This window comes from Neolamprologus multifasciatus, chromosome 6 (genome assembly GCF_963576455.1).
Source record: "Neolamprologus multifasciatus chromosome 6, fNeoMul1.2, whole genome shotgun sequence".
In the NCBI taxonomy this organism is placed as follows: Eukaryota; Metazoa; Chordata; class Actinopteri; order Cichliformes; family Cichlidae; genus Neolamprologus; species Neolamprologus multifasciatus.
Window position 1 is genome coordinate 27,021,457 of NC_140444.1, and position 18,015 is coordinate 27,039,471.

Consider the following 18,015-nt stretch of genomic DNA (forward strand, 5'->3'; position numbering starts at 1 on the left):
ACTTTTGCACAGCCGGGGGGGAAACAGGAAGAGCTCGAGAATGTATTAAACGCCCTTTCCATTAATAAATGCAGGGAAACACGAATCCCACACGTCTTCTGTGTGGATAAAACAGCACAATTAAAATGGCTTTTGGTTGCCAATCGAGAGACGAGAACAAAGCAATTACAGAATAATTAAAGTGTTATAAAACACCCCCCCAATGACAGGACAGTGGTTGTTTCCATACGGAAGCGAAAAAGGACCCCCGTGATGATTTGCATTTATCTTTCTCATGTGACAACCAGTTATACACGAATATATATGTATATATTAAAAAATCCCGTTACTTTCCTGATTACCCTTTTTCAAAAGTATTTAGTTATTTTATTACTTTGTTACTTTCTAAAAACGTGATGCACAACCTGAAAACGTTATATAGCAATAGACCTTTCAGCACAATTCTATTTTTTCTGCATAATCCATTATATACAATTAAATCAAATGAAAAAGTCTTTTTAAAACTTGTTTTATTAGTTTGAATCTTTTAACTTTTTTGCATCAAGTAAAAATGAAATTATATGAAATATTCTCTGACTTGAAGAAATTTTTTTAACATTTAAACCTATTTTCTCCATATTCCAGCATACAAAATAAAATAATTTTACACAGCAAAACATAAATAAAGTCAAAGATTCAGGACCACCAAGTACTGTTGTCTATTTTCACCTGCAATAGTAATCCCTTACTTTACAAATTACTTGAAAAAAGTAATCGAATTACAGTAACTCTGGTCATAAGTGGCTGTCACATGAGAAAAATAAATGCAAATCATCACACGTGTCCTTTTTCACTTCCGTATGAAAACAACCCTTGACCATGTGTGTGGTATAGGATAATAATAGGATATGACATGATATGAATAATAGGATATGAATAGGATATGACATATATATATATATATATATATATATATATATATATATATATATAATAGGATATGATATATATATATATATATATATATATATATGTATATATAATAGGATATGACATATATATATATATATATATATATATATATATATATATAATAGGATATGATATATATATATATATATATATATGTATATATAATAGGATATGACATATATATATATATATATATGTCATATCCTATTATTATCCTATACCACACACATGGTCAAGGGTTGTTTTCATACGGAAGTGAAGTCTAGTATTAGACAGCGGACCATCTACATCTTTTAAACACAGTTTAAAAGATGTTTGATTGATAATCACTTTTGTCACCATTGATTTTATCCTTCTATGGTTTCTGTTTTATATGTCTGTTATTTTGCTTTCTTTTCATCTTTGTAATGCTGACAGTTTTTTTTTTCTGAAGGTTGTTTATAATTCTGACTACAGGAAGGGACTATGGATAACAATTAGGTTCTGGCTAACTCAACAAGCGAGGATACATTTAAGAAAATATCTGGCAACTAATGTGTCTAACTATGGGGGGTGAACTGAAATGAATACACATCCTAAAACAGTGAGAGCACCAGCACTGCCCTGATACAAAAGTATTTTGTAACTGATTTGCATCCCCTTGTAGTGTTCTCTCTTTTTGGTACTTAAGTATCTTTGTTTGATTTTGAAACTGGTTGTATTCATTTTATAACTCATTCTAGACTAGGTTTCATTCACACCAATATTTTGCAGGTGAAAACGTGTAATATCTATGCCCCCATAATCCTTGGGCATGTGCCCAGTGTGCCCATTTAGTAATGCATCAAGGATAAATGCCTGCAGTGGAGGGTAAAACACATGCTGAGTTGTGTAAGTGAATTCACTACCTCTTTTGAGTTGCATTCATGTAACCTTGTTGCATAAAATCATTGCAAATACTGAAGCACACAGAGTACTGTCAAACTAAGTTATGGATTAACGAATTAGGTATTGCTGCCTTTCATTAAAGCTTAGTTAAACATCAGCCTGTAGTTAATTTCCCACTAAATAATCTTCATAGCTCACATATTAAATACAACTATACAGGCCATTTGATTCCTATCAAAGGTTGCAAAAGCATTCCACAAACATTAGACACAATTTTTACTCCAGAGCAAAGCAAAGAATCTCACAAAGATGAACATGGCTGTAAAAAAGGACACAAAACAAAATAAACATTAAAAGTTTATTCAAAATACATAAAACACTGACAGTCATAATCCCATGTCATATGATCAAATCTATAAAATGCATTCATTTACAAAGGTATGACAGCAATCCACATTCTTCACTTGCAGTACCTGTCTGCTTTCATTTTGCTTCGCCTGCAATAAAAAAAAAAAAGGACATCTTATATTCAGGGTTAGTCAGTGCAAATAATACGTGTATTAATTCCATGATTAGAATAACATGAATTTAAAAACTGCTCTAAACGGTAACTACAGAGTTACACTGATTTGTGTAAGACTTTATATACCATAAGAGTAGATAAAGATTATGCCAACACACCAAAGTAGGATAAAACCTCTGAAAATTTCACTGTGTAAAAAAACTAAATCAGAAAAGAAACAAAAATATATATACCCTCCAGTTTTTTTCTAAACCCTTGAATCCCACTTGAATTTTTCAATTGAGATTTTTTCCAAAGCAAATCTTCATTTAGAGATGTAAAACTGCTATCAGCTTTATCTTTGAAAGGGAATCACAAACAGAAGTGAAGTGCAGGTATAAAGTGGATTTTGAACGCACACATGCTGATCTTGATTGCCACCTTTTCATTGCTTTGTATTACACAGTGTGTGAACACACAGGCCTCTGCAGTATCTGAGTGCTTTCTTTTTACACAAAACACTCCTCTGGCACTTTGAATTTAACAACTTCAGGTATAAACACTTTTTTGAGAAAGAAGATCCCTTAACAGAGAGCGCTCATTAAAAGAAGCGTAAGTGGCTGACAGTAAGGATATAATACACTTATTTTCACACCTGTCGAGCAAAGCTTCATGAAATTTTCCATCCGTCCTGGCTTTCTTTAGGACAGTGGCGTCGCCCTCATTAACCCTGAGCCTTCGATCTTGAAAACTCTGAAACTTCTTCCTGTAAGACACACACATTAATAATGGTATTAGAAAAAAAACCTCACTATCTAATTAACACACACACACAGAGAAATGTTCAATGACATCAAGGCTTTATAAGCAGCTAAAACCTTAAAAAATAATTCCAAATAATGCTCCCAAGTATTATCTAAATGTTGACAGTGGCACCTAAACAGCAAAAGGCTGAGTGGTTAAGCCTACCAGCTGCCACCAGCGACCACGCATACAGTGCTCTTATTTAAATACTCAGCTGCCGGAAGCGTTGAAGTGGGTAGTAGGATTTCCCCTTTAATTAATACATGTTGCTGTGCATCTGAATAAGCTTCACCTGAATATCATAAAGTTCCTGGAAAAAAGCTTCAAATAATCCCTCATTTTAACATAAGCCACCTTAACAACATACTTAAATATCTGAGACAAAACCTTCATAAACAAGCACGGCAGTGTGCCGGAAACCTCTCTGATATTTACTTTCTCTCCCATTCTGCCTGCGTTTTGCCGTTCCCAAGGCACACTCCATCCTGAAAAGCATTTCAGACACTAAACACTACATCAAGACACAGGCTCAAGGGCAGCCATTATCAACATGTCAGCAAGATGAGTCCATTTCCCCCGCATTCATCTAAAACAAATAATAGAGTGGCCAACGAAAGCCAAAGCATGCCAAGCAAAAAAACTAACAAAAACACAGCTTCAGACATATTGCCCGGAACTTAATAGGCCACAGACAGGCTGTATATAAAACACTTGAAGCATTGGAAGCGAAAATGCGCCGCTGCCTGCCTTCTCATCACGCTTTTACAGCAGACCATCAATTGTGCCTTTAAAGGCATTGGATTGATGAGGCAGATCCTTTAGGCGTGATCTTCTTCACACCCAGGCAAGTGTTTTTGCTCTTCAAATCTTGTCAGTAGAGACTGACACTTGAAGATAATTGTGAGGATAAAGAAATTACTGTTTGTTTTCTTTTATTTTCCTCCCTGGTTTTGGGGAGGCAGATGGTGCTCGGCGGAAACTGTAATTAGTATTGCAAAATATTACATTTAATTACTGATAGGAAGCATCAATAAATGAGCTTCCTCCGAAGGGTGGCTGGCCTCTCCCTTAGAGATAGGGTGAGAAGTTCGGCCATCCGGGAGGGGCTCAGAGTAGAGCCGCTGCTGCTCCACATCGAAAGGAGCCAGCTGAGGTGGTTTGGGCATCTGACAAGGATGCCCCCTGGGCGCCTCCTGGGTGAGGTGTTCCAGGCATGTCCCACCGGGAGGAGGCCCCGGGGCAGACCCAGGACACGCTGGAGAGATTATATCTCTCGGCTGGCCTGGGAACGCCTTGGTGTTCCCCCGGATAAGCTGGAGGAGGTGGCTGGGGAGAGGGAGGTCTGGGCCTCTTTGCTTAGGCTGCTGCCCCTGCGACCCGGCCTCGGATAAAGCGGATGAAGATGGATGGATGGAAGCATCAAGTGCTTGTAAGACAAATTCTATTAGCAGTATGAATTTTTACAAAGAAAGCTTATCAAAGTAGAGTTTATGATTTACAGAAAATGGGACGGAAAAAGGTGATGATCATTTTGAAGCTGATGGTTGGTCCAGGCTCGGGTTGTCTAGGCAACCCTCTGAATGTATTTACTACTCTGCCATATGCCAATCACCAGTATCCTGTGCTAAAGTTTATCTTGAGAGCTCCCAAACTCTGGTTGCTAGTGTGTTTCCACTGTAGTGACATCATCACCAAACCGAAGGCAGTGGTTTTCTATGATCTCTGATCGTAACATCGACACGAATCGTTTCCTGTGTGGATGCAGAGATTAACCCAACGGGCATTAAGCTTTGGCCTTTTCTAACATAACGATTTTAATTTGGGCATTTTTCAGTCTTCTAACCTCTGAAACCGAAGCATCATGTGTAGATGCAGCTCACTGATTGGAACATCGAGAAGTTGTGACCAGCAGTGTGGTCGGGGTTCAGATGATTTACTTACGCTGAAATATTACAAATGATATGTCATATAAAAGAAGTGTTATCCCTCTTTTCCACTAGTACCTACTCGGCTCAATCTGGTTTTGGTTGTTTTCCATTACAACTGAGAGCCACCTCAATGTGTGTCAGGTCGCCGTAGCAACATGGCCAAAAGTCTTTTGATGTCATTTGTATGCAACACAAACACAACAAAACAATGAAGAACGTTGAGGCGATGGTACATCTGCTGCTCGGTCTACAGCTTTTAGTCAGACTCAAAGACACGGTGTTGGTTTTTTTGTGCTGCTGTTTCCCTTGTTGTTGGGTTTCAAAAAGTTGCTTTCACTCGTCGAGTGATGCCACTGGCTGGCCAATCAGTGGCATGCGACTCCACTCACTTGGAAACCCAGTAAAGTAGGTGCTAAAAAAGTACCTGGTACCTCTTAATGAATGCCTTTGAATTTAATGTTTTTATGACGTTGTAAACACTGGAGGTGAAACTAGTTTAACTACGTTGTTTTTTGAGTAGCTTATCGATGAGAATTCATACTGATACCTATAGCTTTGCTATAGATACAGTAATTCCCTGTCAGATATCCCTCTTTTCCTATCATTTTAACCATCTTGCAACGCCTCACATAAGCACATCAGCTTATCTGTGTTTCACTGCTTGCTACAAGCCTTTTTTTTTAAAGCAGTGGGCCGTGGTACATGCAGCCGCTTTTTCTGGTCACCTTTGAAACATGGACGTCAATAAATTACAACGTCCTCTTTTTCACTGGCCTATTTTGAAAGAGAACAGAAACTTCTAGTTAAACTTCACATTAATGGAGCACAAAAGCATCTACTGAACTTAGCAAAGAATAACAGGTAATTATAACATTTACTTATTCTAATTTCCGATAACCCTTTTATCGGAGATGATTCCAAAGAAAATATAAGAGAACTTAACATTTTTTCTTCATTAGAATTGCAGTGGGATTGGTTGTTGTGACAGGCATGAAAGGTTGCCCAATATTTGATGTAAAAGAGTTTCAAGGTTGTGCTGGGCAGCTTGTTTATAGTTTCAACAAAGCATGAAGGCAAGCAGCACGCTGCAGTGATAAGGCAGATGCTTTCTGCATAATGAGCTAGTTGCTCATAACTTCAGGTAAATGCCATCTCCCATGGGCTTAATGTCAGTCGAGAGGCGTGTTGTATGAATTTGGGGCTGGTTGAACAAAAACAAAACAAAGGAACTAAAACATAAGCGATCCTTTTACACGATGTGACACAACCACAAAATATGCATGTTGTGTTTCAAATACTAACTGCTGGCACTCACGGAGACAAATATTTACAAATTTCAAGAATATAAAGTTCTTATTAAAAACATTTATCATTCTTCTGCAAGTTTGAAGGTATCCAAAACATATGAAAAAAAGAGAAAACCCAAGTAAATATAATCAAATGTCTTATCAGACCACTAATTGTTTAGTCTATTATCTTACTTGCGTCGGTGCGATCAGTAGAGCAACTTAGTGTTCACAGCATTATCTGATGCTTTAATTTTTTATCTTTATTTAGCCTGTTATCTTTGTTTAGATTTCTATCTTCACATGCACGTGTTCTCTGCACTTCACTGCACAGTGGTGCTGCTGCTAGCGGGCTAGTAAATGCACTGATTAAATTTGTGCGACTGCCTTTTTAACCAAATCATCTCTTCAGAGTATAAAGTCAGACAGTAAAGGGACTAAAAGGCTGCACACCAATTAAAAGTAAGACGCCAGGGTCCCTCCAGTGTTTGTTGGCAGCCACTTTGATAATGAAGGCAATTAGAAACTATGACATAATCATTATTTTTCTTATTTTAATCCAGTGCCTTTAGCAGTTAAATCTGGCTGGTGTACTCTATCGAGAAGGGTTCAATAAACCCAGTGCAACCATTTACTAGATTTAGTGGAGTGATAGCTTCATTAGCAGAGAATAAAGTATCTAAGGTTTTCTATTCTATGTTTCGGCAGCCTGGCCATCCATATCTATATGAACCTCGTTCCTTTGAAAACACTGTCCCTTTTATTAAAAAGAGTCTCTTCTAACACGGCAATGAAAAAATAGGAAGTCAGAGAGCATTCAGCCACAAAAGGCAAACAATTGTACAAGTGAAATTACTTGACGACAACTTGCTAGGGACATTTATTGTATTATATAGCGACGGGTTGGTTTTCGGTTGGATCGTCACAAGCTTCCAGGTGGATGTAAATGAAACACAAAGGAAGAGGAGGGGTAGTGTGGGGGCTGCACCTGCTTGTTTTGGCCTATTATGCTGATGCTGTAGTGTGAGATCAAGCAACTCTAATTTTCAAAATAAATGTCAGATGTTCAGTCGCGACCTGCAATAATACAAACTGGGTAACTGTGCCAACAGCAAAAACAAAAAGAAAACTAAACAAAAACAAACAAAGGCCGTATCAACTTACTGCTAATGCAATGTGAACGTTCCCGGCAGCTGCAGCATTTAATTGGTGGGTTGAGTTATATTTTGACATAATCACAGAGAATTCAGTAGGTTTCAGGATTTATCACTGTATGGCTATAGTATTCAGCATGTTTTATATAAGTATAATATATATTACATATATATATTATACTTATAAGATAAAAAACAATGAGCAGAAGCCACAGTGAGCTGCATTCAGCACGCTGCACATCTCTTTATGAGGTAACAAACTTCTTTCACAGCCCTGCTGCTGGCAGACTCAAATATGTGCAGCATGAGTCTGCCAGAATAACTGAAATTGACATTAATAATAAAATCAATAGTTTTGTGACCTGTGGGATTAAGCCACATTTTCTGTCACCACCAGAAACTACTCAAGCTACCAATCTGGAATCTTGAAAAGAGGCGTTTGTTTTCTGCAAAAAAGTCACTGGACTAGAAAGAAACTCAAACAGCAGCTCTGCATATCATTATTGAACTGGTGGCATACATCGATTAGAAGATTTACTCACATCCTGGAAGACTGGTTCCCATTGTTCCCTGGAGCCAATGGCATCAGAGCGCCCCATCACCACACCCTCAGAGCTGATGCCGAGGTACTTTCCATATCCAGACTTCAAGGCTATCCTGCGACAGCAAAAAAGAAAAAAACCCTAAACAGATTTGTAAGAAAGGCTAATCTAATATTCAAAACACGCTCGCCACAGAATATGTGTTTCTCTGTGAAAAGAATAGTTCAATAACATTAGTGTATGAATCTGAGATCTATCACTGAAACTAATGCATAAGAAATAGCTCTGTAACAGGCAGCGTATCTTCAAGGATTGATTGCCCATGGGCTGGTAAATTACTTGTGTACATCTTGACAATAGAAACAGATCCTTAATATAAAATGCAGAAATGGGGTAATAAATCTACTGGTGAGAAGATGAAAAAACAATGCAGTTTATCTTTGTATACTCACCGTGTGTCTGAGAGCTTGATGGCAGTAAACTGTTCGGGAGGATCTGGTCCTTCATCATCTGAAACACAAAGCAACGTTTGCCTTTTAAAGATTTTACAGGTGTCAGTGGCCCTCTTCAGATTGTTTAAGTGTTATATTATTGCTCTCATTATAATCTTGGCTTTATTCCATTTTTTGAACCCTATACAAAGTTTGTCCTAATTCAATATTTAGAGTTTGAACCTTTGAATCTTTGAACCCGTTTTGTATTTTACTTATGTATGTTTTTCATAAATGATGCAGACCCTCTGGTTATACAGTGCTGTGCTCTGGGTGCCTGAGATGAGGCTACTTTCTGACATTTACCATCAGTCAGAGCTTTGAGGAATTCACAGTCCATCATTCAGGTCAACGCAGAGCAGACTCTGAGATGTTAAAGAATGCATTAATGAAACACAGAAACAAATGTGACATACACTGATTATGTTTGGAATATGTCTGACTGTGACCCAGTGGGGTGGCTAAAAGAACATCCGCATGTTTCTGCTGACCTGTAGGTGACTGAACATTTCTAAAAGGCTGAAACATCCACAGAGTGGCATCAGTGTAGAAATCTCAGTAAAGACGATGAAATCTTTCATCTCCCTCTCGGTGCTCTAGCTTGTGCCCTCTTTCATCTACTGGAAATTGGTGTTTGCGCATGCAGAGGATGAGGACCCACTAAGGGAATTGGGATGTTTCAATCTTCCAGCCATTTTCACAGGTTCTCAATAAATGTGGTCTGAATTAATTGTTAGCAGTGTCTCTGTTCTGAGAGGACTGTGTCAATGAAAAGCGCTTCCTCAGAAGTGCCTGAAGGCAGAAATGGGTGAAAACTCAGAGTTGGCTCTATCCTCCTCCTCAAGTCAACCCCTGTTCAGCCTTTTCAGTCTGGTGTCTGGATTTACTGCGTAAGTAATTACTGCTTTGTGGACTGAAGGCGAATCCAGGAGCCTACGGTAAACCTCACCCCAGATTAGGTTTTTGCTTCTCAAGTTTGCACGAGCATGGAATAAGTAAAAAGCTGCAGACTTTACATCTTCATTTAAAATGACAAAATGAAAGGCAGAACCACTTATATCCTACTGTACACAGTGACCCCCCCCCTCCGTATAATCCTGCTTCAATTATCCTTGCCCATAATCAACATCATGTAGATAAGTATACACATAAAATAGTCTGAAAGTGTTGCAAACAAGAAAATGTTCTGTTTATAAAATTCCAGACAATTGAGAAAAAAAATCCTCAAATTAATTATTGTGATTACTATTTTGACTGTCAAAGAAAAGCATCCTGAGCTGATACGGAGCTCTTTTGGACTACTGCAGCACTACTGATATATTATGAAACAACAAGCCTAAAAATAACTATGCGTTTTCTTTCTGATACAGAAAAATATGATCACTGTTTCATCTGTTAGTACAGAGGTTCCCAAAGTGTGGGGCCCGCCCACTAGGGGGGGTGCAGAGCCATTGCAGGGGGGGTGCAGTATGAAAAGAAAAAAAAAAAAGAACACTTGGACACTGCTAGCATAATGGACAGTTTTTTTGACGGGGCGCCCACACAAACGCAAAGCAGGAGATGAAGCATCGCCAAATATGTTTCCAAACCAACTTCCTTCCAAGCATATCTGGTGAAGCATATCTTCCCTTTGGCTTCACCTGCACAAGTGCCAAGGTAGGTCTCCGCGACAGAATTAGTTTCCCCTGCGTCGGGAGCAGCGCTGGGCTGTTCAAATCACGGACAAACAATCACATTCTTGATTTTTAGTTCACAAACACTTGTAATGAGTAACTACTCCTGACATTTTGGAGTTGTTAGCTCTTTATACAGTAAAGTTACAGCGGGATACAAATAATATCAGGCTGATCCTGCCAAGATTTGTTCCCCCGGTTCAAATCACGGACAAAAAGTATCCCACAGTTGTTTATTTTTTTAAACCCATTTTGCACAGAGAGGCATTTTTTGAAAAAATGTATTGATAGCAATGTTGAATATTATTACACAGGAAAAAACAACTACACGTAAAATAATTACACCGTGACGCCTCTGCCTTTGTAAATGGAGGGATAGTAACTGCAAGTATTTTGTCTCTATCTGCCATTCTGCAATTCATCTCATGTAAACAATAATGTGGCACACAGCGTGACGTGAAAAAAGGCACATACCTTTGACGTTGCGTGACGAACTCTGTATTCCTCGTCCACACGTAAACGCAAAAAAGGAGTTTTAAAAAAATCTCAGTTTTTGGTGATATGAAATCCAGTTTACGTGTGGACAAAAGGTCAGAACGCACAGAAACAGCTGCGTTTTCAAAAATACCCGTGTAGGTGTGGACGTAGTTTATTTTAATACTACCTGTAATTTATTGCAGTTTACTTGTATTTGCTTAATTGTTTACTAAATGTTTGAGGTTTGAGACATTTTTCTTGTAAAACAAAGGGGGCCTAGCAAAAAAAAAAATTGGGAACCACTGTGTTAGTAGATGTACAATTATCATCTGATCATATAAGACCTCAGAGAGAGGGCGATGCAAATTTTTGTGTTAGGAGTAGGGCTGGACGATATGAGGAAAATCTAATATCACGGCATTTTTTGACTATATCACAATACACGGTATACAAATGTTATTTTCAACAATATAGTGCCATAGAATTTAGGAGACAAAATAAAACAACTGAAATTAAGAATGTGCTCCTTCATGCTTCTAACATATAAAAATTTTACAATAAACCTCAAATTACAGAAACAAAAGCGTAAACAGTGACTAGAAAAACAATTGACGAGGAATAGTCACAGGTATCACAGCTGATTTATTTAACATTTTCTTTGGTGTGTGGGGAGACGTGGACATGCCGAGATTAAACTGTCTCATTTTGCAGTGGAAGACTTTTCAGCTGGTAGAATAAATTCATGGTACTGCTACCTTTTGCAGCAATAGTTTTACGGCATTCTTTGTTAATGACTGCATTTTGTCTGTGGTGGGGACCGATTTGTGGCATAATTTGCATAGTTCAGTTTTCTGGCCCATATCAGACTTTTCATAACCAAACCATGTCAATGAACAGAGGTAGCCCCTTGTTTAGAAATAAGGTCCTCGATTTGTTTTGACTGGTCCTTCTGTTTGGAGCTACCTGGTTCTGCTTCATCTCCAGTAGCCATGCTGGTATTCTCTGTGCCTGCATCCATGTAGTGACCATCCAAACGATGAAAAAATATTGCTCTATACAGTGTATTTTGCCACACCACGAAACAAATGATAGCATTATAATATGAAACGATAGATGTTTTAATTACGTCATCAGATATCTTTCGTAATATCGCACAGCCCTAGTTAGGGGTGATGAGAGCTCCACTCCACCACAAACATGCAAAGTCAGCAGGTCATATACCATAAATTCAGCGACAGGCTCAGGCTCCCAGTGCAAAGTTCTACTTTAATGACCACATCTGAGGTGCAAATGACCTGAGCTGAGGGGCCTGCCATCACATGTCTGCTTTTGTTTTGTTTTTTTTAATCCACATAATCACCTCAAACTCAACTCACCACATTCAGCTTCATTTGTCCATTTCCCCAAAGTAAGGAAGGCAAAGGGGATGGACAAAACTTGAACAGGGTGAAACTTCTGGTTTGGACTTCGTACAGTCCCATAAAAAACAAAACAAGACCCAAAACAAAATAAAAAAAATGCCACATCACATAACTTTCCTGTTTTACTCCTAATATAAAAACAACACTGAACACAGCAGGCAGAGTGATGAACACAAAATAAATAACTATGAGCACAAACTAGAATAATCATGTCATTAAAAATTAAATCCTAGATTCACACACTCCTTTTTGTACAAAGAGAAGAATGGAAAGGAGTATCCATGTACATATTCTTTGTTTATATTAGCATTACCTTAGTGGATCATACTTGATCTACTTGCTAACCTTTCCGTTGTATTAGTTGGCATGCGTTTGGACTGCCAATCATTAGCAACATGGCTAACTGTAATAATAAGCTGCTGTACAAAGGATTACAAAAGCCTAAGAATATGCTTTTAAACAATGACAATAACATTTCAATAGCATGCTACGGTCATATGAAAACACAAAGCTGGATAACAGCAGGTAGATGTTGTTGCTTACCGACTGAGAAGAAATAATTCCAGCTTACTGCTTATTTTAAACCACATTAAATTCCAAACCCTCATCCACATTGCTTAGTACAGGCAGCCTACTGCTAGCCTAGCGCTATCCACTAAGCACTTCCAAGTTTCTTTGCACAATCTGAGTTCAGATTTCATGATAATGTCTCATGTCGCTTAAAACAAACAAATAATAATAAAAAAAACCTTGAATGAAATTTAGCTCTATGCTGTATAGATACAGCACAGGACACAGACTTCAAATAGTTTTACACTATTTATCAGCTAATAACTTCCACTGTCTCTAGAATAAGCCATGAGCTGCAGAAATAGCTGAACCTTTGAAAAAAAATGAGTTCGATTTGGATGTAACCCCAGTCTCTCCTCTTACCTTTGTGTGGTGAACCGAGTGTGAAGAGACCGGTATCCAGGGCATGGATGTATGACTTGTTCTGCATCTCTATGGCAACTGTTCCTGTAATTTCTCCAAAGCTGCTTACAGACCACCAGCCACCTAGTGAGAAAAAAAGGTCCATGTCAGAGCTTAAATAATGCATGGCACTACTGTGAATTTAAGAGACATTAACAGAAGGGAAGAATATATTCCTTCAGTCATGAATGTAACAAGAATGTTAATGTTTGAATGAGTTTAAATGAGTTTGAACAGACCCCTCTAATTTATTCGTTTTTATATCTGAAACAAATATCATCTTAGCTGTTTGTATGCTCAAAGAACACTTACTGCTTAATGGACAAAATACTAATGTAAAATACAGAAGATATACATACCAACAATATCAAGCCTTTCCTCTTCATCTGTGGCTTTTCTTTTCTTATCTTTGTTTTTCTTCTTTTTCCTGTGACATTAATATCAAGATGGAAAAGATCAGCTTCTTAATGAGCTCTAGTTAATAGACAAATTAATGTGGGTATATTTTACCCTGCCAGCTACAAAGTTATTACAATACATATATACATATTCCTATGTAAAGAAAATGTTTGTGTCAAGTAAATAGGCAGACTGCTTTGTTTTAGTATTTTATTACTTTTTTCACACATCAAAAATGTCTTAATTTGTACAGTAGCTAAATTTAATTACAAAATAGACCTTGCAATATCCAAGCATTTTCCTTGAAATGCAACGTCCATTCTCTTGGAATAATACCAAATAATATATACTAAATACTAAGCAATACCAAATGAATATTATCATTTATTATTTAATATGGATAAAGGGTTTCAGGACGTCTGTTTCTCCATAAAAGTATTCAGCTCTAGTGAATTTTAACCCAAACTCAAAAACGAGTTTGGCTTTACAAATGCAACAAAATACAAACAAGTCCAATGTTTTCGAATTTTTCTGAGTGCGTCTTAGCTATAGCTCGGAGCTTTCATTTTATGAAGTTATTTATGTTCCTTATAATAAATATGATATTTTTTTTGCAGTGTCATGCTGCATAATGTGGCTTATTTTTTTTCTTTGTAGTTCTTTCTCTCTCACTTACACTTTCTTTAACATTGCTAACAGATTAGTTTATGTTACTCCAGTTAACTTATGCTTTAGGAAAGCCTTCAGGTTGGTGGTTTAACACCACGCTTTATCTTTAAATCTTTCTGTTTATTTTGACTGGTAATTATTTCACTTGCAAAGCCCTTTTTTTCAAAAACGTTCCTGTCCAACCTTAAAGACTGTAGATATGTTGGTTAACTACGGGCTAAGAGGTAAGTTTCTTCTTTGTACCATTACTGTTAGCCTAGCCTAGCGTATTAATTAAAGCTAGCAGAGAAGAGAGCACATAATAAGCCCCGAAAGTAGTTGAGGTGGCATCGGGTAATGCCACAAAGCAAAAATAGCCCTTACCCTTTATTATGACCTTTTAAAACCAGTTTGGTAGATTTTACGTGTGCGTATTCCGCCATGTCTTTAGCTAATGTTAACAGGTAAGACAACAAACAAACGCCGTTTCCCGTTCAGAAAAGTACGGTGGCTGCGAAGTAACATTCTGAACCTGACCGTTCAGCCCACATTTCATTCATTTGTAAATCCAAATGAATGAAATATTGCTACCTGCTACCGTAGTAAATATATACAACTAATCAAAAGTACAAAAATACTAATCATAGAAAAACAAATTAAGTTAAGTACTCTGTAGAACAAGGTAGAGTGTGGTTAGAATATAATGTGCAATTAGTACAGCAAATAGCATACTGTTGTAATGGTATGACATTCAAAATTTTTGAATGTTAGTATATAAAATTACATTATTTCACATGAATCTTTTTTTTAATTCTGTGCTACATTTGCAAATATACGAATTAGTACAGAAGCATTTTGACAGATAATCACAGTTCAGTAATCAGTCAGGGTAAACTACTTTAGAAACATCATAAAATAACATAATAAAATCCCTCCCAGACTCAAACCACACTAAATAAACTTTGCTCTTTGTCATTTATTAGGTCATAAATATTTTTTATGCACCATATAATTTTATATACACAGTCAGGATCTGAAAAAGTGGCATTTATCTCTTTTTAAAAAAAACAAAAAACAAACACACACACACGCACAAAATGTTAAATGGTCTCTGAGTCAAACCCATAAGACCCTTCTCACAAATTCATAAAAAGACACCAATCAGGGTAGGTGGAGGAGGCGTGGTTGACTGGGTTAGTGCTGCTGACCTCTGGCAGATGTCCTTATGTAACCATGTATGCTAATGATGCCTCATTAGCAGGAATGACCATGACAGGAAGTAATAAATCATTTGTGGATACTGTCAAGAATTAAAATAAATTACACAGTATCTTGTGCTATCTGCCTAATGCAATAAAACTCAGCTGGTAAGAACTCTGTAAAAAAAACAAACATCTGCAACCATCTTAACTCGCACAAAACTTGTTGACTGATGCAATAGTGAGATGGCTGTAATGCCTCCGTGAAACTCCTTGTGTTGCTGTGCTTGAGGAAAAGTTGATTTTGAGTGTGGAAGATTAATCTGTTTAGCAAAGTCCTGTAAGCTTGAGGGAAGTTGGAAAGTAGGGTTTTCAGAAATCATGAATCAACATTTTACCAAGAACTGAATCCCAGTTGTACTGCTTCTGTCATTTGTCAAATTCAGTAATACTCTGACATCAATCCCTGCTGCTGATGGGATTAAACAGTCATAAGTTTTACTGAGAGAGCTGAGTGATTAAGCTTAGAGTCCTTAAAATGAAGTAAATAAGGACGATGTCAAATGAAATGGTAACACACTAACTGATACTTTAGGACCCGAGCATAAAAGTAACAATTACATCCAGTTGCAGCACGTTGCTGCAACACAAATGTCCCACATATTAATACATAAGAAGATATATGGGTGGGTTTTGTTTGTTTTTTTTGGATAAAAAAGAAATCCCTGTAAAGCTTGATAAGAGTTTAATATTAAGAAAATCATTTTGGTTGCCAGATTGAAGAACATTCTGGTGGTCATTTTTTAAAGATACATGAATTATCATGTTTTCTATATCAACAGACTATCAAGATTTTAGTTAGGATTGTTTTTTAATAGAGATTTTGCTGAGATCTTATTTTTTGGTGAGTATTTCGATTGTTTTGGAGGGCAAGAACAAAAATGTGGTTATGAAAGAAGAGTCCCCCGTTTCCTGACCCGGAAGCAGCGAGAGAGAGCCACTTCAATTCAATTTCAATTCAATTCAATTTTATTTATATAGCGCCAAATCACAACAAATGTCGCCTCAAGGCGCTTCATAGATACAGAGAAAAGCCCAACAATCATATGACCCCCCTGACCAGAGTCACTTCTGTATGACTTTGAGTCATGGAGGGTAAGGTTTAGACTCTTGCCTGTGCATAAACGCCAAACAGCTTTTCAGACCTTTTCTGGCCTTCTTGGAGTGTTTTGGTGAATTTCCTAGAAGGGGCTCTGCCTGAGGACTCCATAGCTCCTTGGAGACTTCAGCACTCACATGAACATGTGAAAATTGTTGTTATAATGTAGGATCAAACGAATCAGTCACAGTCACACAATCTAAGACTGGTCCGCAACCATCTGGAAACCACCGATCATGAGCATTCCCCAACTAGTTGTGGGTGGCCACTGGAGGCTGATGGCAATTGCTGGGAAAATGACTGCTCGTTTCCAAATCATGCAGGTTTGCAGGCCAGTCAGGAATCCCCTGGTAATCACCTGTTGCTGTTGAAAAAATGTATGTTCCCCAACCTGTTATCAAAAGTCTCCTTCTGATTGCTTTGACCACTAGTGTATTGCTGGATACCCATAGTTTGCATGGAAGCGATGGACTTATCTATAAACACTGATCAGATACTCTCTGAGCTGTAATGAAACTATGAAAAGTGCAATGCAAACCACAAATGGAGAAGTTTTACTACAGCTGAGCTAGTAGTTTGCAAATTCTTGTAAGGAATAAAAACTACAGCCAACCGTGGCAATCTGCTAACAACCAAAGGAATCACAAGGAGGTTTTTGGTTCAGCACTTACTTTGAAACTGAATTCATCCAGCAACAGACATAAACCTCCATGAAACACTGTTAGCAAGTCAGTGAATACATATTTGTCCCTAGCAACATGTGATTGTATCATAGGTCATATAAAAAAATTATTTTGCTTCTTAGTTGGCAAGACTTTTCCTCTAGTGGGCAGTGTCCACCCTTGCCCAGCCATAGACACTCCCCTGCTTTAAAGCTTGTTTAAAGCAAAATCCATGTTCCAATTCTGTAATTGCCTCTCAAGTATGGCTTTTAGCTGTTAGTGGAGAAGACTGGCATTTTAACTCTGAACAAGTGGAAGTCTAAGTGCAGTTGGTTTTCATTCAAAACATTTAAAATTGACTAAACATAAATAAATTGGCTTATACCACAAAACAGTCACAGAAAATGTAGGGTTGCGGTCACAGAGTAGCTGACTAAAGAGTTTTTGCTGCAGACCACACTTGTTTGCAACCAAACTTTGTCCCCCCCAAAAATCCTAATCAATATCATCAAAAGGCTCATTGGTCACCCATCTGTTGTCTGTATATTTATTGCTTCAGACATACATGACAATATCATGGCTTGGAAGTTGATGGCGTGCTTTGCTATCAACAAGACAAGATTGAAAATCCTCAAACTCCTGAATATATAAGATGATGCAACTAATTTAAAGATAATAAACTTTACAACAAACAGTCTAAATCTTTGATGTTCATCTGGTGAAGGATGAGTTAATTCAGACACATTTCTGTGTCCTTATGTGTCTTTTGTGTCCTTGTTAAAGGGCCTTTTGTCTAACAAGTCTGCTTGCTCCATTAGCTGCCCTTCAACTGTGAAAAGACACATTCATCATCCTTTGTATGCACTGTACAAAACTAACA

At 37.5% G+C, this 18,015-nt stretch overlaps 1 protein-coding gene across 1 annotated transcript; it reads right to left on the bottom strand.

Annotated features, from left to right (window-relative positions):
• Window positions 1–1,972: 1,972 nt before the first annotated feature.
• On the bottom strand, window positions 1,973–14,643 carry frg1 (FSHD region gene 1). The gene is made up of 7 exons (XM_085163139.1): window positions 14,500–14,643; window positions 13,428–13,495; window positions 13,030–13,152; window positions 8,487–8,544; window positions 8,002–8,149; window positions 2,976–3,133; window positions 1,973–2,315 (listed from the first exon to the last, which is right to left on the bottom strand). The coding sequence occupies exons 1-7, from the start codon at window positions 14,556–14,558 to the stop codon at window positions 2,279–2,281; spliced, it is 651 nt and encodes a 216-aa protein (XP_085019265.1). The 5' UTR covers window positions 14,559–14,643; the 3' UTR covers window positions 1,973–2,278.
• Between the last annotated feature and the right edge of the window lie 3,372 nt (window positions 14,644–18,015).

What these genes read in the sequence shown, in the direction of transcription:
- frg1 (XM_085163139.1), bottom strand. Translation starts at nt 14,558, where the DNA reads ATGGCGGAATACGCACACGTAAAATCTACCAAACTGGTTTTAAAAGGT. An exon ending in ACTCGGTTCACCACACAAAG is followed by an intron (nt 8,545 to 13,029) that starts GTAAGAGGAGAG and finishes TTTGTGTTTCAG; the next exon opens with ATGATGAAGGACCAGATCCT. An exon ending in CTAATCGATGTATGCCACCA is followed by an intron (nt 3,134 to 8,001) that starts GTTCAATAATGA and finishes TGTTAATTAGAT; the next exon opens with AGTGAGGTTTTTTTTCTAAT.